Below are 20,551 nucleotides of genomic sequence, written 5' to 3'. Positions count from 1 at the left end.
AGATGATGTAGGTCTCACCCATGTGACCAGGGAAGGCTGGGAAGAGCAAGAACCTTTATCTTGCAGCTAAAGATGAGCAGATATGGGCCGCATGCCCCTGCATCAGCCTTTGAGGGAACTTGTGCTGCGTTAACTTGGGTGCTTTTGAAAGTGTTGCCCTTGCTGTGTTAACGCTGATTGTTCTTGTTGCTCTTTTAGCTTCCATTTCCCCTGGCAACTGATTGCTTTCCAAATGACATGGCTTTTCTTTTGCTCCTATGAAATTGTGTGTGTTATGAGGAGCTGCAGGTACAGCTGCTTTGCAGACACTCCAAAGCACTCACTGTGGTCCTGCCTTAGCCGGTGAGCACCAGCCCCATGCTGAGCAGGCAGAGAAGGAACCAGAGCCCAGTCCAGTGTCTTGTGATGACTTTGACTTGAACAGGCTTTGATTCCAGCTCCTGTAGGGCAACTCTCTTAACCCATGCTGTAAGGACTGACTTCAGACTACCGCTGGCTTGTGTTGGTGACAGGCATTTCTTCATTCTCCTGTTCAAACAACAGCGGTTGGCAAAAAAATTGGCTTTTTTTGCAGTCAATGGATTCCCACCCAGAGCAGATCACCCTGCGCCCCAAGGAGTTCTTCCGAACCTATGACATCGAAGTCTTAACTGAAATGCAGGTAAGGAGAGACCTGTGTATACTTGCAGGCTGTCTCCTGCAAGTGCTAGTACGCAGAGGCGGTGTTTAGCCGTTGTGGCAGCTCTTTCTGTTCTTGGCTTACTGGATGCCATTGCAGAAACCATGCGGCTCCCCCAGCCCCTCTGGTTTGTGCTGCAGCATGCAGGTTGCTGGTGTTTGTTCAAAACCACAGTTAATGCAATTCCTCCTGTGGCAGGAAGGAATCCCTGTGCAAATTGTCATTTCTTACCTGCCATTTGTGAGCATCCTCATGTGGATCTGGAGTGACCAGTTGGCCTCTGATTAGGATGATGAGCTGGCAAGCAGTGCAGACAATAATGGTTTAAACATTTCTCCTCATTATTTTATTTATACTGGGAGATCTTCAAGGGTTTGTGAAAAGGCAACTAGGAACACCCAAGCTCTGGGTTGGCTAAGCTGTGGACAGAAACGCAAGGAGCTAAAACCTAACAGACAAGTTGGTTGGGCTGGGAGCTCGGTGAACGTCTGGGATTTCATCCCTTAACGTTATCTAGGAATGATTTCAGGTTGCGGCTGTGGATATCAAGAACAAGACAGCTGTGTTCAAGGATGGATTTAAGATGGAATACAACAAGTTGCTGATAGCGACTGGGAACACGTAAGCTATGAACAAACATTTTAAAGATCAAGAGGAACTATTTTGCCTGAGAATGTGAAGAGCTTGTGCCTGGGGATAAAGAGTCAAATATGGCAGTTGAATTCAGACACTGGATTTGTTTGCAATGGTGTTTGCCGAAAAGGCAAAGAACACCTATTAGATACATCTGTATATACCTATATCAGTCTATATCTATATCTGTCTATATCTGTGCCATATATATCTATAAAACTGTGCTAAGTGTGTCTGCTCAGCCAAAGCTGGAAAGCCTCAGCATCATTCAAGAGTCATCCAGAAAGCAGGTATCCATCAGACATAGGAGCTGGCAGGACGGCTGCAGGATTTGCTACCTGGGGTGTTTCATGGTCAGCATCAAGGTCAAAAGGGTGTTAACAAAAAGCAGTTGGGATGCATGGACTGTTTAATGTTAAAGATATTGATAGAAAACTGAGATTTGAAAAGGTGGAGTTAATTTGCCAGCAGCACCCTATTGCTGCGCTGTTCCCTGGGGGCTGGCTTGAGACTGTGTGGGAGAGACTCGGGAAATTCCCAAGGTGTTCATCATCTTAGGATATGGAAATTAATGCCCAGGACCTTGAACATACTTGTTTTAACAAAAGTCTCCAAAATAGTCTGAATTGTTGCCACACTGCTCTTCTTTTCACCCCTCAATAATACTCAACCCTGACAATCTGATAATTCATCCATCCAAATTTCCATCTTTCATTTCCTGCCAACCTTTTAAGATCTTTCTCAACAATGAAAGCTTAATATTTCTCTGTTGCAGCCTTAAGGTGTTGCTGTTGACCCAACCTAACAGATCCCTTTGTGAGGCTTGCTTCCAGGAGGGAAGTTTTCAAGACTGAAACCTGGTCCAGCCCTAGGGAAAGGCAGTAGCAATGTGCCTGTCCTGCTCCACACAGCTGCTGCTGGGGCACAGAGCATCACCTGAGATTGGCATCATCCCTAGCACCCTGGAAGCAGTGGGTCGGTTTGTTTTCAATAGCAGATTTGTCAACACTGGCACTTTAAAATGAGGCATCCTTGTTCCCTTTCCTTGGGCTCTAACACCAAGGCACAAAATGAAGTAGGAGGAATGCAGCCCTGGCAAAATTTATCATCTGGGGAAGGGATGTTGTAGAACAATCCCTTTGCAACCCTGTGTGCCACTTATAACAGCAACAGCCCCACCAGTGATAACTGCTGGTGCTGGGGTGTACAGTGCCACAGCCAAAATACCATCTGCACCAGCCACCTGAATTAGGTTCAAAAGAGGATTAAGCCTTTGGCAATAATTTCAAAATCCTTATGCACAATCTCCAGGAACACTGAGTAAATGTTTTTGAGGTACCTAAATTATTTAGGCTAATCTGTCCTATTTCCAGATGTGAGCTGGGTATGCAGGGGCCAGATATTTAATAATACATAGGCTCCAGTAAGTGCCTGGGGAGGAGATGATTAAACTGGTACAGCATGCCCTTAGGAACAGGTAGTAGAACCTGCATCTCCGAAGGTTTATGAAAGTCCAAATGGCTCCAAAGCATCTGCTGGAGGATGGAGTGAGTTTTCTGTGTCCCATTAAGCTTCTGAAAATTTTACAACATGCCAGCAGTTAAGCACAAGCTTGCAAAGCAGTACCTGTCCTGCACTGTGCTGTGTTGCTCCAGAAGGGAGCTCAGGCCCACGGGTACTTTGGTGCATGGATGGGGTTGGGGTTGGCCACCGAGCAGACCCTGCTGTGCTGCTGTTTGTGGCTGTGCTCTGGCTATTGGGCACCAACATTTGGGTTTTTCCACGTTATGTCTCCAGCGAAGAGAAAAGTGAAAAAAGGAAAGGCTGAGGTGCTGCTGGAGCCCAGGAAAGGGGGTCTGTGGTCCCAGTTGCCACCACAGGGTTAAGAAAAGTACCTGTTCACCCTCAACATGTTTTTTCAGGCCCAAAGCTCTCAGCTGCAAAGGCAAGGAGGTAGAAAATGTTTTCAACATCCGAACACCTGAAGATGCCAACCGTGTCGTGAAGCTGGCCACGAGCAAGAATGTGGTTATCGTGGGAGCATCCTTCCTGGGTGAGTGCTCATTCTGCGGGTGTCCACATCTCAGCTGTCCACATCTTCCTGCAGATTATCCCAGTCCCTTGCCCAGTTTTTCACTGCCTGCTTAGAGGTAACCCCCCTACCAAAGTGGACCTTGGGGTAGTCCAGCCTCCAGCTCCAGGGTGGGTGATAAGGACATCTTCTTCCTAAAGGAATTGATTTTACTGAAGAGGCTGAGCTGTTAAGCTTGCATGGACACAGATATTGCTGTCCCAGTCTGAAAAACGTACAGCAAGTTGAGTACTGGTGCTTGGGTGGTTTTAAATCCATTGTGCCTAGATTTGGCTTCAATTGGGAGGGTCTTGTTCGTAGGTGAAAGCCTGTGGGTTTATTTCCCTTTTTAGCAGGGTGGTGAATTTTTAAAATACACAGGAAAAATCTTAGAGTTTCTTTGATGGTCATTCTTTTTGCTTTATATTCTTCTAACAAAATTATTGTGGGCCTGCAAGCCTTAAGCTCAAATGGTTATTAGTCAGGGAATTTATTATAAAATGTTGGTATTTGTTTTTCTTCTTTTTTTAAAAAAAATAAATCCTGGTTTAATCGTTCAATCAATCCCATCTACAGAAAAGCATGTGGTGTTGGGGGGGCAGCTGCAAAATGCAGGTCATTGAAAAGATCCATTTCCAAAACAAACCCCATAGATAGAAAGTGTCTTGGTGAAGGTTCCCATGCACTTGCCAGCACCAAAATTCTCCCATTCAGATCAAAGAAGATAGCTGGTCACAAGGGCTGGTTTCAGCCCACAGCTCATTACCTCTGCTGAGACAGTCCCAGATGTAAGAGGAAGGTTTCCCTCATCTGAGGTCCACTGCTCCAAGTGCTACGGCTTCCTGGGCACTTTGGGACTTTGTCAGGGCTGATTCCTCCTTTCAGTCTTTGAAACCTGCATCTAAGAACAAATTGCCATAAATCATAAATCTCCCTGAAATGGTGTGGCCCCTTGCGGCCACCAGGTCTGGTGGCACCCCAGATCTCCCAGTAGAGATGCTTCTGTTCCCCAGGGATGGAGGTGGCTGCCTACCTCGCGGAGAGGGCCCACTCAGTGTCCCTGGTGGAGCTGGAGGAAGTCCCCTTCAAGAAGTTCTTTGGGGAGAGGGTTGGCCGCGCTGTCATGAAGGTGACCTCTCTTTTCCATCTGGGAAGTGGTTTAGGTGACAGAGTGGGGGGGTCTGCTTGTTTCGCTTAATGCGCTAATTCATTTGTTACTGGGCGTTTATTGACTAAGCTGTGATGGTAGCATTCACTAGAAAGAAAGAATGGGCTGCGTCTTCCCACTCGTGGTCCGTGTACTGGGACTCACCTTCTGCTGGAGTCAAGCCCAGAGGGTAGGCAGGGCAGTGCAGGGGGCACAGGGACACCAGGAGCAGGGATGGTTCAGGGTCCTGATGTCCCCTGCTCTGTCCCATGTCCCCCCTCCAGATGTTCGAGAGCAACAGGGTGAAGTTCTACATGCAGACAGAGGTGTCGGAGCTGCGGGAGCAGGAGGGCAAGGTAGGGTGTGGGCAGGGGCTCCCCAGGGGCACCACCGCAGCATCCCCCCAGGCTGCCATTCCCTTCACCGCCGGGGTTTTGCCCTCCACTCTTTCCTAGCTCCTGAAATTTAAATTCCTGGACTTGGCAAACCCAGGAGCTCCCAGGAGCAAGGCACTCCAGGCAGTGTGCGGTGGTTTCATGGCTCCCACCCTCCTCCTCCTGCCTGCATAAGGAGTTACAGGCAACCGGCATGGCAGCAATGACTCGAGCTCCAGCGCGGCTTGCTGCCGAGGCGGGGTGTCGGGGGGGTTTGTCCCTGAAATAACACTGATGCCCCCCTGTGTCTCACGCAGCTGAAGGAGGTGGTGCTGAAGAGCGGGAAGGTCCTGCGGGCCGACGTGTGTGTCGTGGGTGTCGGTAAGGGGCTGCCGCGGCGGTGCAGAGTGTGGGGACGTGGCACCGATGCGTCCCCGGGGCCAGGTAGCTTGAGGTGCTAGTGCTGATGTGCCACCCCTGCTTGGTTGTCACACATGAGTCTGCGTAGCAAAGCTGAAAAAGGCCTTTCTAGAGCCCTCACCCCAAAATGCAACCGAAAATATATTTGGAAAATAGTAATGGTTTTGATTTTTTCAGAAAAAAACCCCATTCAAATCAATTTCTTCCTCTCAAGTTGTTTTTTTTTAAATCCTCCCCAGTGTGATTTTTTTCCTGTTTTTTTGTTTGGTTGGGTTTTTTTTTTTATTTTTGGTTGTTTGTTTTTTTTTTTAAATTGCTGCCACTGCCATAGAAGAGGGTGGTTTTCTCCTTTACATTTGGGGAAAAAAAGATCCCTTTCTCACTTTCTAACTTTTAAAAATGTTGTGGACCAGAAGAGTCACAAAATTAGCTTAATCTGCTTTTGTTGTTCTGTTGACTACTCTGATTCGTGAAGGCTAGAGGAAAAAAAAAGATCAAAAAAGGAAAATAAAAGCTGAAGAAAAGGTAGAGGTTGTGAAGGAGGCAGAAGAGCCCTTTCTGGAACTCTGAGGGCTCCCTTTTAACTATTTCCACCCCCCCCTGCCCCCCTCCCAAATTTAAGAAGTGGATTGAAAATTATCTTCAAGCATAAAAGGTGATGGGCAGATTACAGCGGTGCACTGATGGCTCGGAGAGCGGTAGGGACCCAAGGGGTGTAGAGGGTGATGTAGTGGGAGTAGTGGGGACTCTTTAGGGTGCTCCTTGCTCCGGGAGCAACCCACTGCCTTTCCCTGGGACAGACAGGTGGCCTGGGCAGGGGGAGATCTGCTGGCCTCAGGGTCAGTCCCCTGGGGCTGTGGGGACACCCAGCTACCACAGCTGCAGCCCTTGCTTTCTCCTGCAGGTGCAGTCCCAGCAACAGGCTTTCTCAAGCAGAGTGGCATCAACATTGACTCCAAAGGCTTCATTGTGGTCAACAAGGTGGGCCTGGGGGGCAGCTCCTGCCAGGGGGGAGAGCAGGAGGAGCTGAGTCTGCTGTCCTCCGAGATGAGCTTCTCTGGGGCTCCAAACTGCTGTTGCACAGGCTTTTCATCTGCCAGGATGCTGAGATGCTGGGAGCATCACACCAGAGTGCCTGGGACCCCCCTGCAAGTGAGGGGTTTGTAAATCCCAGCCCTGGATGCCGTGGCTTGGGTCTAGCTCTGAGCTGTCCTGGAACGGCATGGATATTTTTGGGGAAAGAAATGCAGAAAGATCCATCTTTTCAAGGATCCCAAAGGATCTCTTCCTTCCTCGCCACCGGCTGTGACTCCAATGGGAGCAGTGTTGGTGCTGATGGGTGGTGTGTGTTGGGGAGGCTGGGCTCCTCACCACCCACCCCTGTGCTTGTTGCTCATAGGTGCAATAAGCCAAGCTCTATTTGCAAACACTGACAGACCCCAGTCTTCTAAGGAGGGGCTCCAGGACACCAGCCCATGTCTCTTTTTACCAGGTAACCCACCGGCAGAGGGATGATACAGGTCCCTGCCTGCATGGTCTGCTTTGAAAGTGAAGAATCCTAAATCAAATCCCACCTGGGAGTCCTGCGGCCAAGCAGAGGTTGTCCATGGGTTTCTGGGGACCGTGACAGTTCTAGAGCAGTTCCCTGTTTCTGTTCGTGTAGGGTGCAAACCCCACTGACACACACTTCTGCTTCCCCCTGCAGATGATGCAAACCAATGTCCCCGGAGTCTTTGCGGCTGGTGATGCTGTCACGTTCCCGCTGGCCTTGAGGAATAACAAGAAAGTGAATGTCCCGCACTGGCAGATGGCCCATATGCACGGTAGGTGCTTTTCAGTCCCTTCATTTTGCAACAGCAAATTGGTGAAAAGAGCCTTTTCTAGATCGCCAAGAAATTTCTGAGCCTTCTGGTGAGAGAATGAGATAACTGTCAACTACAGGGTAGTTGCATTAAACATTTTGAAGCACGTATATTTTATCCTGTTCAATACAATTTCGTTTGTCAGCCTTCTTGATGTGCATGGCCTAACCACACCTCGTTACAAACACAGAGGTGCCCAAGGACAGGCTTTCCTATACAACACTGTGTACTCCCTGGCATCTGCAGTTGCTGCAGGAGCCTTATCTCCTTGCCCTGGGACACTTAGGAGCTCACATCCTAGTGTTAGCTCGGGCACAGGTCCTAACTTGGGGAGGACCCCAAGCCCAGCCTCAGATGATGCAGTGTGTTTCCTTGCTGGTGCTTGTTGCTCTGTTTGTTTTTTTAGCCTAAGCACAAGTCCTGGTTTCCCTCTGCTCTGGGACTAGAGATGTCGCTGCACTGTGACCTGAGGGCAGGCCACAACGCTTGCCCCAGCGTGGAGCTTCCTTGCTTATTCTGCTGCTTCTCTTTTCCAGGCCGTATAGCTGCGCTCAACATGCTGGCCCACGGCATGGAGATCAGCACAGTCCCGTATTTGTGGACCGCTATGTTCGGGAAGAGCATCCGATATGCAGGTAAGGGGTTCCCCACATCTGCTGTAGAGTTTGTGCCAGTGGAGGTGTCCTGTGGTAGAGAGGCCACAGTCAGCCCCCTTTGCTGCGGACCCTCCACACCAGCCTCTGCCTTGGTCTGCTTCCCTTCCTGGCTCCTGAGGGTATTGGTATCTCCTCCAAATCCTGCCTGCTCATGGGCGTGGGGTGCATGGCCAGGGGAATGGCTTTGGTCACGAGGAATGGCCCAGCATGAACAGAGACAGTCTCCCTGAACTTGCACTTCTCTGAACAAGAGATGTGCTCTTTGGTACCCTCATCTTCTGGTGCTGGTCTATTGGTGACTGCAGGATGCTCTTCGTGTAGCTCTGGACTGAAACACTCTGGTTTAGGGGCTAGAGCTGGATCCAGGGGAATTGTTGCTGAATCCACTTCTTCTTCTCTGCCTTCCAGGCCATGGGGAAGGATTCGACGATGTTGTCATTCAGGGAGATTTAGATGAATTGAAGTTTGTTGCATTTTATACCAAGTAAGTGTTTCTCTTCTCCATGTTCCTACACAAGCATTTGTCCAAGCTTGTTCCGCTAGGCTGGAAAATATTTTTGCCAGAGCTTCTGTCAGTCAGTCCCTCTCTGGACACTGAGGTTGTAGGACATTAATGAAAGGCCCTAGAGAAACCATGTGCTAAGCATAAAGCAAGTTAAACTGGTGTTTGGACCTAATGTCTCTGCCAGATGTAAGCACTTTGTCTATTCACGTATTATCTGAGAGCAGATAATGGCTTCTATTAATTTGTTGCTGGCAATTCCCATCAAAGGTTTCCTCCCCCACCTCATTGCTGTGTTAATGATTTGTGACCAGGGCTGGACTGGGAGCATCACTGTCTCTGCTTCTGGTTTGACAAATTAAGCTCAAAAAAGCGGTGAAGGTTAGCAAGAGTTCAGGAGCTTTCATCATACCTGTCCTGAACCAAGCTCTCCCCCGAGCTGGGAGCCTATCTGGGAATATTTTCCTGAGGTGTGTTGACAGCCCAGGGTGTGTTGCCTCTGCTGTTCTTGAGCCATGCTGGCTGTTTAGACCAGCAAGACCATGCCCTGTGAATTTCTCCCAGAAATATTTGTGGCTGTTTATTCTTTTGTTGCCTTAGTTCCATCCCATCTTGAAATCAATGGCCACAGAGCCTCCTCACACCTGGAGACGGAGGGGATCTCTTGAAGTGCTTTCTAATATTAAGGATGGGGAGAATGAAACCAGGGAAGCGAAGGTCTGCCTGGCTCAGCAATCGAACTACTTGGCAGCAGCGTTCAGGCAGGGACTGGGAGATGATCTGCAGAGATCTTCTTACCAGGGCTCACTGTGCCTCTGTCCCCTGCCCACTGTCCCTCACAGCCTCCCCTCCACATCCCCCTCCCCGAGGGTGGCCACTTGCCCCCATTGCTCCCAGATGAAGCCTGGCATTAGATGTATCCATCGGGCTTGCAGAGGCACAGGGCTCGCTTTATCATCCCATGGTGCAAGCCAGCCAGGTCCCCAGTGCTCACCCTCCTCCTGGTGCCTGTGTACCCCAGATAAAAACCTGCTGCAGGCGCTAAGGCTCCAGCATCTGCCAGGACCCAGGGGCCCTTTGCATGTGGATGCACCTCTGAGCTCACTGGCACTTTGGCCAAAATTGCCTACAAGGGTGGGTTTGTGCCAAGGCACCACCTGTGCTGGGCAGAGCTGCTGCAGGGGGACATTCCCCTTCCACAGCTGCAGCCACAGGGCTCTCCCTCCCGCCCCCCCACCCACCCCCACCCCCCGCCCCAGGGTTCTGAAATGCATTCAAATCACTTAACTGCCAAAGCGGCATTTTAAAATACACAGTTTGCTCAGTGAGTGTCAGACAGTGGAAGATAAAAACCTGGTTGTGGTGGGTTTGCTGCAGTGGTTTGCAGAGTTGTGTGCACTTCTGCTGCTGCATCCCCTGCGAAGCCGCTCTGCAGCCATTGCATTGCCCCGTCTCAGGTCCCCTGGCCTTGCTAGCAGTCCCTGGCGTGCAGCACATGCAGCAAGATGGGGCTGAGCATCCACGAGCTGCACTGACATGCATTTCTTTCCAGCATCTAATCTTCTTTGAAACCTCTATTCTTCCTTTCCATACATGAGCATTTAGCTATTTGTCCCAATCCTAATTAGAAAGGAAATGTCAGATTGCTTTAATTAAGTGTCTGTAGAGTCTGTTCAAAAGGAAAGCCGTGAGCAAGGTGCATAATCCCTGTTCTGTGCAGTGGCCTGATGCTCAGCATGCCACAGTGTCTGCCTAGGCAGACTGCCCAGCGCAGGGAAGCCAGGCTCCGTGGGCAGCAGCACACCAGTGGGTGGGCGTCCGGGGTCTGCTGTTAAGCACTGTGTTGTTCTGCCATCCAGGAGAGGCTCCTGGAGATGGTGTCTGGGTACCAGGATGGCATCCCGCGCTGAGAGCCAGAGGTACTGGAGGAGCACTGGCTGGCAAGGGGCTGGCCAGTGCATCTCCCAATGTTTTGCTTGACTGTAATCAAGTCCCCATCTTGGCTTTGGTGGGACACCACCGGGAGCAGTTCTTTTTCTTGTTTGGTGGTAGTTCTTCTAGTTGGTGCTAATGCTTTTGGACTGAGGACACTGTCCCAAATCGACCATCCCCTCCTGCTTCCTTCTGCTGTGCCCACCCAATGGTTTGGACTCTTCTGGTGCGCACTGTCTTGGTTGTTGCATGAATTGCTAGTGGTTCACACTCCTGGAGCCTGTCCTCAGCACTGACTTTCACAATAACACTCTTCTTTCCTCAGAGTTTGAAGAAAGCTGTTTACTTATCCCCATTCAGAGCTGTGTGAGCTGTGGAGGGGTCAGTGTGAGGCCCTGTGCCAGGAGGTGTATGGGATGGTGCTCTGCAGATATCCTCATGGGACACTGCATTCACTGCAGCACCTCAGCCAAAATAGACCAAAGTCATCCCACCCCTAAGACCTTGGAGATCTTGGGAGATCCAGGAAGTTGCTGTGGTTGTCTTCTTCATGGTGCCCTACTTCCATTGCGTTGCACCCTCCAGAGGAAAGGAAGACCCTGCAGACACAGTGCTTGTCCACAGTGCTCCATCTTCCCTCAGCCTTTACACCAAGACTTTTGATGGCTCCAAATCCCAGGTGCAGGAAGAGCACTCCTGTTTCCTCTGAAGACCTTGTGAAAAAATAAGAGGGGTTCCTCCTGGCTTCCCCATCTGTCAGAAGAAATGTTTAAAAGGCACTGCTGATATGGGATAAGGCTCCAGCTCACCAGTGCCCCATGAGTTATTTTGCAGAAGGACCACCTACCCTATGTCTTGCTGATGGAAGTGTTTGGGCTGCATCCACCTTCCCAGCTGGTTGTGTCGGGCACTGGCTGGGCTTGAGGCTGAGTTGGTGGGCAGCTGGTGGGATTGCATCTCCCTTTCCTTTCCCTTACACCCCTTGGTTTTTCATTCCCTTGGAACAGCACATCTCCCCCTGGTTTTGATGGATAGGTCTCTCCAACCACTTTGTGTTTCCCAGCTGGGAGCTGACTGTACCCAGGAAACCAAACACAGAGGAAACCACAGAAGTTTCAAGACTGTGATGTGTGGTGTGAAGCTGGTGCAGAGCCACGCAGGACTTGTGAAGCCTCAGACCCTGTTGTGTGCTGAGCATCAAGCAATGGTGAAGTAGCCAAGGCTGAAGCCCTGTGCGATGGAAACAAATGCCTGTAGGGTCTCCCCAGACTGTGGTTCATGTTGGGATGGGGTTATCATTGGCTGTTTGTGTTTCTGAGCTTGGGACAACAGGAGAAGAGGAAATCTGCACTGCAGTGCCTTCAGGTACTGCTGTAAGCATCTTGGGAGGAGGCTGGCTGTCTTTTGTAAAGAAAACTCATGAGTCCTTGCGCATATAATTGGAGTTACACCCCTAGGGAATGGGATCCTGTCCTGGGGAGGGTGGAGGACCTTCTTTACATGAGGCAGGATGTCAAGTGTGACAGCAGAGAAGATGCAGGCTCAGAAAGTGAAGAGCTTTTCTAAATCACAGCAGCAGCTCTGAAAGGTGACAGCCCAGCAGGCAGTTCAGCTGAACACATACATGCTTTGTAATCTTCTCGGGTGGTTAATTACCCTCGCTGCCTGCCACAGACACCTGCTTTCCAGTGGGAATGTATTGCCCGTCAACATCTGTATGTTACTCCTTATGCTCACCTCACCTGCTGGATGGAAGAGCTGCAGGCTATCAGAAATCCCCTCTGCTGTAGGTACACATCTCTGCAGTGAGCTAAGGATGCTTGAGATGGGATTTCCAATGGCAACCAAGTCTTGCTCTGCAGCTCCTGGCAGTGCAGCAGTTCCCCCCTTCCTGTGACTGCTCCCATGAAGCAGCAGCTGGTGCTGGAGCTGCTGTCGGCCCGTCTCTGGGTCTGGGTGGTATGGACTAACCAAGCTGTGGACAAGCTCTAGTGGTTCCAGAGAAGATTCTGGGCTCCTGGTCTGCTCTGCACGCCTGTGCTCACCCATGGGATGAGGAAGCCAGACCGCCGCTGTTTCTGACTTGCTCTCCCTTATTTGTAGTGAGCTTATTTAGGAATCGGAGCCTTTTGAAATAGTTAGTCTTCTGAGATGGAGTTACCCTGTGGCTTTTTGAGGCAGCTACGAGAGATTACTTCAGCTGTTCCACAGAGCTCAGCATGGCTCCACAGAGATGAAATGTCTTCTGAAACATGGCCTCTGCTCTCTTCCTCCCAGGAATGAGGCATATGTTCCCCCTGCCTCCCCACCTCTCCCCTCCGCCCAGCTGCTCTTTGCTGGGTCGGTCGCAGAGCTCTTTGGCAGTGGATTGAAGAGCAAATCTTGATTTGCTGAGTGCCTCTGCTCTGCAACTTACTCAACAACATCACCAGTGTTTAATATCTTATGCACCTTCTCTGATCTTTGCATTGTCTATTCTGTTATCTATTTGTGAGTCATCTCCTGGGTTCAGTCTTCGAGGATTTACACTCACGTTGGTCTCTGCAAACATCAAAGCAGAAGACCCCTTCTTGTTTGCCTTGTGACTTTTAGCCAAAGCTCCTCCAGCATTTTTGCATCCTCTTCCCTTCTGCTTCATTTGTTTCCCATTCAGCCTTTGAGGTTGCATTGTGCCACCAGCATCCTGGTGGGTGATGGTCAGCCAGACTGGGATGCACTGCTGGACATCTCATAGATACAGGGGTTTCGTCACTGGGGCTGATGGGACTCTGGCATTGGACACCCCAGATGTCCCAGTGCTTTGGGGAGGAGCATGCCTGTGAAGCAGCTTGGGGGTGGGCACTCTCCGCCCCCTTGGAGGTGGGGATCAGGAATGAGATGTGGAGCAGCACAACTGAGTGTCCCACAGGGAAATCTTGACCACCCGCTTCTTCACTTCCTCGGTACAGGGCAGCAGCGCAGGGATCGCCTGCCTGGAAGGCAGCACCCATTGGGCATGCCTGCTGTTGTCTAGGTTTTTAACCACCATCAGATCCACCATTGTTGATGTTTTCCCACAGATCCCACAGATGCTGTCTCTGTGCCCTGGGCACCCCAGTGATGCTCACCATGCCAGCATGTGAGCGTTGGTTAGAGCAACAGTGGGACCAGCCTGCAGTGCCAGCTCTGAGCCCTCTCCTGTCCCTTGTCCCACACCACTAGCGCAGTCCCCATGGTGCTCGTGCCTTGGAACGGGTCCTGACCCTGGAGTGGGTGTTTATCTTTGCTTCCTGCTTCTCTCCAGCATGTTGCTTTTTGGGTGATGGAGCTGTGGCCACCTGGGCTTGTCCTAACCACTCTGCTCTGCCTGGCCCTAGGAGCGATGAGGTGGTGGCTGTGGCCAGCATGAACTACGACCCTATTGTATCCAAGGTGGCTGAGGTTCTGGCTGCTGGCAGGAGCATCCGAAAGCGTGATGTGGAGTAAGTAGACGTATTGCAGGAACTGTCAAGCGCAGCAGTGGGGTACAGGGCAGGGCTGAACACCCCAAGGGAGGACCCTGATGGACATTGGGCAACTCTTTCTTGCTGCTCCCCACTCCATACCCTTCTCCTATCTCCCTTCCTGCCTCACTCACTCCATCCTCACAGTGCTGCCTCCCAACCACCTCCAGGTCTGGCCGCACACAGGAGGTTTATCTTAAACACCAGGATCCAAATCCTTGCACAGACTTGATGGGACAGTAGTGCTCACTGCCACCAGGTGCTGGCACATCACCAAGGCAGCACTGCCTGATGCTGGGGTGCCCCTGGGCACCCCGTCAGTTGAGAGGACCCACAGAGAGAGGCTGAGTGTGCAGCCTGTGCACAACTCTCTGCAAGAGCAAAGCCCGGAGAGCTTGCAGTGCCAGGACACCGGCCCTCAGTGTCTCAGCCTCTTCTTGGTTCACTGGAGTGTAGCTCATAGGCAAAGTGCATTTCTCTCCCTTTGCTTTGTGTTTAAGACTTTCAACAAGAGAGCATGTATCCCTGCATGCAGAGAGGGAGGACAGAACATGCTGTGCTGGAAGGCAAACGCCAGAGAAGTGATAACAGCTGGGAAGGAGCCTTTAGAGTGGGAGTCACAGCTGAGGGGGAAATGTGGGTTCCTGTCCCTGGGGTGTTTCCACATCTGGAATAAAAGCAGACTTTTTCAAAAGCTCAGGGAGAAAAGCACTCCTAGCACCCAGGCAGCCCAAGCCAGCTCAGACACCCTGGGCATCCCTGGGATGGGGAGCATGCTGAGTGTCCACCCAGCCACCAGTGACTGGGGCAGGGCTGTGTCCATCATCTCCAGCACATCAGGAAATGGTTGCTGGCTGCCTGGTTTTCCGCTGGGAGGGATGTGGCATCTGCTGGGCAGCCCAGCTGTGAGGGGAGCTGCTGGCCCCCATGGTGGGGTTTGGTGAGCCTGGAGAAAGCCAGACTGCCTAAACTTGAATGTCTTTTCTCTCTCTGTCTCCTGCTGCTTTCGTACCTTTTAGGCTGTTTGTCCGTCATGGCAAGTACGTTCAATTTGGGGTCCCGGGTGCACTGGGGGTGAAGGTCTGGCAGGAGGGACAGCCAGCTCCCTGCTTGGACCATGTCCCTAATTCCAGTGTGAGGACACTGGTTATGGCTGCGTGCTTGTTTTGCAGCCCCTCCCTGCAGGGGTGCGATGCCACAGTGCTGGGTGGTGGGGCTGGGCGTGACAGGGGCCACACTGGGGGTGGGCGGGATGGCTGCTGTGTCCCCTTTGCAGGGTGCTGGTGCACAGATCTGCTGGGAGCAGGCAGCTGCCTTTGGGCTGGGACATCACTCAGATGGGAAGGCGCCTGCTGTTTGGTGGCTTTCCCTGAATTTTCAGCTGAATGCCAGAAGGGCTTGTTTTAAGTTAAAAAAATAGTTTGAACTCAGTTTTACATGGAATTGCGGATCCATATGTGAGTTTTTGGACAATTTTAGTGACATGTGAGTGAGGGCAGAGGAAGGCACACTGCTGTCCTGCCTGGGCTGGCTGTGCCTCTGCGCAGAGCAGCGCAGGTGCTGGGATGGGGACCAATGACCAGACTAGCGCCAAGGGCAGTGCCCAGGCACACCGAGAACGTTTGCTTGCGCGTGCTGGGAAACATCTTACAGCACTGCTGTTTTAAAATCTTTTTTAGAACTGGAGATATGTCCTGGCTAACTGGGAAAGGCTCCTAACGCCGCTGGTGGCTGCACCCTCCTGATGCTGCACTTGCCGTGGGGAGACAGGATGGCAGCTCCACGGACAAGCAGGACCACAGCTGAGCCATTTCCCTTTGAGACTTGGATGAACCCAGTGCCTGTCACTGCACACTTACCTTCCCGGCAGACTGCCAACAGCTCCTCTGCCCCAGTGCCTGCTGGGCTGGGGCTCTGCTGTTGCAATTCCTGTAGGATGCTGGAAAAGCAGCCCCCATAGAGAGTGGGGTTTGGCACTGGCAGCGGCCGCAGGTGCCACGTGGCTGCAGATGCTGCTGATGGGCTGGGGGGGCCCCAGGCGGGTCTGCCCCAAGCACGTCCCTTGCCCCTGTAAACAGCATGAGTGCCTTTTGTTGCTCCCTATGCTTTCAAGCATGTTGCCTCTTCCCAAATCCTTTTTGCTTCTGGCAGACCTCTGATGCACATCCCTGTGGAGCCTGACATCTGCTCCCTCTCCGCATGGCTGCAGCACTTGCCACATCTCTCCCTGTGCCCACCCACCCCAGGGAGCACCTGGGGGGGGCAGGGAGACAGGGTCATGCCGGATGGTCTCTGTACAGCCTGTATTTGTGTTTTGCATTCTCCTTTCTCCAGGCTGGTTGCCCCATCCAGCCCCCCTCAGTAGAGGTGGGTCTCTGCCCAAGCCGAGGGCTCTGGAGCTCATCGGTCCCCATCCCAGCACCCAGAGCGTCTCCCCATCCCGGAGCAGAGAAGGGGCTGGAGTGCTGCTCCCCATCCCCTGGGGCTTGGTTTGGGTTTGGGTACTGGCAGCTCTCAATCCTGGGGTGCAGAGCAGAGGCTCCCTGGAGAGATGCAACAGCCAGACTGCAGCCCTGGGCTTGGTCCGTCCAGTCAGCCTTGTGATGTCTTTTTCCTTAATGATTATTGTGGCATTAGTGCTGCTGCTGACGCATTTCTCAAGAAAAAGTAGCCAGAGGAGTATTTCTGGCTGTCCTCCAGCCTTCAACACTCATTCCTCCTGTCACCTAGTGACAAGGCTATGTTTCTCATCTTCAGGTGTCATGTTTTTTGCCCCTTGCTGGAAGAAGAGCTTTATACACCTCAGAAGTGGACAGGGCCAGTCCACAGCCCTGTGTCCATCAGCCCAGCAGAGCTGGAAGGCAAGAAGCCCCCTTGGAGAGCCTCCAGCGCTCTGTCCTGGGGGAGGTTTCTTCCCCAGCAGTCAATGTATTACCATGAGTCCAAAGCAAGAGGATTTATATTTTTTATTTGATTCACTCCCTCTATGAATTAAAGCAGTAATATTCTTGGATCTGGGCCATCTCTGATTCCTTCCAAGGCGTTGGGTCATCTCTGCAGGTCAGCCGGATGATGCAAGCACCTCTTCTGTGCAGGCTTCCTACTTGTGTCCAGCTCACCTGTATTCCGCATTTTCTGATCTTTGCTGGGTAGAAATGACACCAGTTGTCTGTCACATCTTTGGTTGGTCTCTTATGGTTTCACTGCAAGGTTTTTCCCAGGCAGCATGACCAGAGGGGATGGTAGGCAGGGATGTGCATGCTTCAGCACGCAGCAATGAAGAGGGGCCTCTCCTTGAGCCATTACATCTATCTGCCAGATCCACAAAGGGATGTGAACTTGCAAGTCTCATCTTAGGTCCCAAAAGGCAAACATTTATGTCCCTGTCCCCAGTGCAGTGTGGGTGAGGGCTTTCTCCGTGGGCAGGGGTGGCTGGGGCTGCTCAGCTCCTGGTGGCCCAGGCAGGGCTCTTGCTGTGCACACTGGCCAGGGAGATGTGGCTTTGCATCCCGTGTCTTGCTGGTGGGATGGTTGGATTTTGCTTTGGCAGATTCTGCGGGCACCAGGCTGGGGATGCTGGGGCATCACATAGTGGCATTCCCTGGAGCTCTGTGGTTTTCACCCTGGGATCTCCAGCACATCTTCTATGCTGTGTGAGACTGGCAGCACTTGTGCCACACCTGCTCCCCTAGCACAGCTTGGCTGAGCTTTTCCGAGGCCTTTGTCTCTCTGCTGACCTGAAGTCTTGGCACTTTCTGGAGTCCTGGGCACACCAGCAGGGTGCTTCCATTTTTCAGGAAGATGCCCTTTGAGTCCTTTGCCTCGGCTGGGACCTCACCCAGTGTCAGCCATGAGCTGTGCACAGCAAGCATCACCCCCATGTTCTTGGGGCTGAAGGCCGTGCAGGGGCTGAGGAAGGATCTTCTGCCCTAGCTTACAGCTGAAGTGTGGGGAACAAGTTGCATTCCCCCTTTTTACAGAGAAGCTGTTTCAGCCAGGGCTGGGAATGTCACCTCATGACATGAGAAACCCCAGGCACCACTGTGGCTTTCCTTAGGACATGTGCCGGGTCACGGGCAGGATTGCCAACAGAGCTGGGCATCCTGACGCTGACCTGCAGGCATTGCTCCTCCACATGGATGTGGGCACTTCTTGCAACCTCCCATGCCAGGACAGAAAGTTTCCAGCTCTTAAGAAACCACCTGTTCTCATTGGGAGTGGGCACCATCAGCTAAGCCCAGCTGGCATACATGCACCTTGTTAGTGATCACTGGCTGCATTGCCCCATCACATTTAGATTCACCAGATTGCCCAGATATCTTCTAGGTTGCTTACCTGGGTTACCCACGCAGACTTGATGACCCCAGACCCCGAGCTCTCCACTGCCTCCTGCTCCTTGGATGCTGGGCTTTGCGTATTGCCCTGCCCCCATCTCACCTTGTGTGCTGGCAGGACCCAGGGAGCTGTGTGTTGAGCACAGCACACCTCCCCTTCCCACACACCTCAGAACCCATCTGGACAGCTTGTGGCATCACACCAGGTGACAGGTTTATTTTCAGTTTCTTCACGCCGTAAGCCTTTGTTTAAAAAAATCAGTGCTCCTTCACAAGTTGCTTGGATGAACATTGCCTCTTCATGTACTGGCATTTACTCCTCGCTTTGCTCTTTTTTATAGCCCCCAAGGATGTGGTGGCAACACAAATAGCTTCAACATCTTCCTTTCCTGCAGTGGCACGCTTGTCCCCCTGTCCCTTGGGCTGGCTGCCCTTGTCTCGGCTAGAGCTGGTCTGAGCTGAATGGTGGTGGCCAGCCATCTCCAGGCAAGCCTTCCCAGTGTCACTTCTGAGGCTGGGAGGTGTTCAGTGTTACAGGTGTTTACCGATAAACACCCTCCCTGATCAGCAGTGGAGACTCTTCTCACCGGTGGCATCTTCAGGTGACTTGTCCAGTCATGGCCAAAGAGACCAGAAGGACTTGATGAGCCTTTCTGCTCGTCCATCGTCCTCCCTTAGCTCGCTTAACTAAACCATCTTCTTTCTCTTGTTCATATAATTTTAAGCATCTTTGTCCTATATCACAAGCAGAGCAGCACCTTTTCAAAGACCTGTTCTTACCCTTTTCCAAAGGCAAGACAAAAGGATCACCAGGAGGTAAATTTATACCACACTCTTTTTGCCATTCAGGCTGGTTCTTTGAAGTGAAAAACATATCGGTGTATAAAACTTTGTCCCATTACTTTTCCCCCCTTAAAATCAACATCAGCTGTAACACTGCATTATAATTCAAAGTGCCATTCATTGGCCATTTTTCCTCATCATCCAGTTTATACAAACGGCCACCACTGATTACAGTATTTAACTACGTTGCTTTTAGTTACGTTTCCCACAGAACCAGTCCCTGTTTGTTTCCAGTGTCCCAAAAACACATCCCAACAAGAGATTTCTCTGAAATGCCCCTCCACTTAGACTGACTAGTGCCTGTTTTCTTTTAGTGCGCCTAAGATTTTGTAACAATCTACATGTATATAAACATGTTCAGAAGTTCAGAGTGCACTATACCAGATAGAAATCTATATCTATATCTATACTTGAGTATGTCAGGCGGAAATTTTACCAGATTGTTTCCAGGAGAGCCCTCCGTAACCCAGGCTGGTGGGGCTTTTGCCTGGACTTACGGGCAGGTTTCCTAGAGCCAAAAGGATGCCTTACATCTGACCAGGGGAGCTTTACTTTGGAGCCTTTGGTCTGGGGATCAGAGGTCTTCCCCAAGAATCCCTCAGTGCTGGCTGGAATTCCTGCAATCCCACAGATCCACTGACACTCAATAGCAGTGTCCCATCTGGGTTGCCAGAAAACAACACCGTAAAGTTGGTCACGGAGAAAAACCCTCTAAGACTTGCTTGGAAGTTTCAGAAGGCCGGCATTCTTTATGGCAGTGCTGGGGGCACGGGGGAATGTTTCCTCTGAGCGTGCTCACCCAGTTACTCGAGGGTACGCACTATGGACAGCAGAGCACTTGCACACTCAGTGCATTACACATGCATTTTCAGTCAGGCACAGGATGGGTTACAAGTTTCTTGCTTTAATGCAAACGAGCACACACCCTCAGACAGCACTGCTGAGGTTTTTTACTAGCTCCCCACGCTCCCCAAGCAGGGTCTTGCCCTCTCTCGGGGGTCTATCTGAGTCAGAGGTTGTGATTTCCCCCCACAACAATTACCTTTGTCCGACTTCCAACCAACGTTCTGCGGATCGCAGCACTCTATCGGCTTGTCTCCTCCTGTGGCCACAACGTCCTCACCCAGAGGCTCTTTCTGCATCACTGAAGAGAACGGAGATCTTTTCCCCATCCATTCTTTGTTCCCCATCCTTCCCAAGGCTGACTCCCTGGATGAGAGGTCCCTTAATTTGTCACTTCTAACAGCTTTAGAGAGTCAGCTTGGCCTAACCTTTGTGCGCAGGTGTGTTTAACGTAGAGCTAAACACCAAATCAGAGCGTGGTAACTGGGGAGCTCAGACATCTTGTCCCTTCTATGGCAAAAGTCTTTCAACAGATAAAGGTGAAGGCCTTTTGCTGAGCCAGCCACCTTCCCTTACTCTGTCATAAATGTGTATGTAATGGTATCTATACCTCATCCCCAGCCCCAGCCTTGTATGTCCCTGCATGTCCATGTGCCCCCCCCGCCCTGTGTGCATCCCCCCAGACCCATATGTCCCCCCCATTCCCATGTGCTCCCCCAGCCCTGTGTGTCCCTGCACGCCCTGTGTGCGCACCAGCCCATGTGTATCCCTCC

General features: G+C 51.5%; 1 protein-coding gene across 10 annotated transcripts in view; it reads left to right on the top strand.

Annotated features, from left to right (window-relative positions):
* AIFM3 (apoptosis inducing factor mitochondria associated 3) overlaps nt 1-19,720 on the top strand; it is a 53,705-nt gene extending 33,985 nt beyond the window's left edge. For 3 of the 10 annotated variants that reach the window (XM_055797577.1, XM_055797581.1, XM_027776939.2), the window contains 14 exons: nt 575-661; nt 1,209-1,300; nt 3,235-3,365; nt 4,397-4,512; nt 4,815-4,886; nt 5,222-5,285; nt 6,229-6,305; nt 7,030-7,147; nt 7,723-7,821; nt 8,251-8,326; nt 10,204-10,263; nt 13,633-13,737; nt 14,778-14,798; nt 15,438-19,720. In XM_055797577.1, the coding sequence (XP_055653552.1) occupies nt 575-661; nt 1,209-1,300; nt 3,235-3,365; nt 4,397-4,512; nt 4,815-4,886; nt 5,222-5,285; nt 6,229-6,305; nt 7,030-7,147; nt 7,723-7,821; nt 8,251-8,326; nt 10,204-10,263; nt 13,633-13,737; nt 14,778-14,798; nt 15,438-15,477 (1,158 nt within the window). In that variant the 3' untranslated portion in view covers nt 15,478-19,720. Of the gene's footprint in view, nt 1-574; nt 662-1,208; nt 1,301-3,234; nt 3,366-4,396; nt 4,513-4,814; nt 4,887-5,221; nt 5,286-6,228; nt 6,306-6,816; nt 6,924-7,029; nt 7,148-7,722; nt 7,822-8,250; nt 8,327-10,203; nt 10,264-13,632; nt 13,738-14,777; nt 14,799-15,437 lie in introns of those variants that run through there. The other 7 variants (XM_055797579.1, XM_027776942.2, XM_027776940.2 and 4 more) reach the window with 6 other exon arrangements.
* The last annotated feature ends 831 nt before the right edge of the window (nt 19,721-20,551 follow it).

This window comes from Falco peregrinus, chromosome 2 (genome assembly GCF_023634155.1).
Source record: "Falco peregrinus isolate bFalPer1 chromosome 2, bFalPer1.pri, whole genome shotgun sequence".
Lineage (NCBI taxonomy): Eukaryota > Metazoa > Chordata > Aves > Falconiformes > Falconidae > Falco > Falco peregrinus.
The sequence above is the reverse complement of the archived record's forward strand: the minus strand, read 5'-3'. Positions and strand labels throughout refer to the sequence as shown.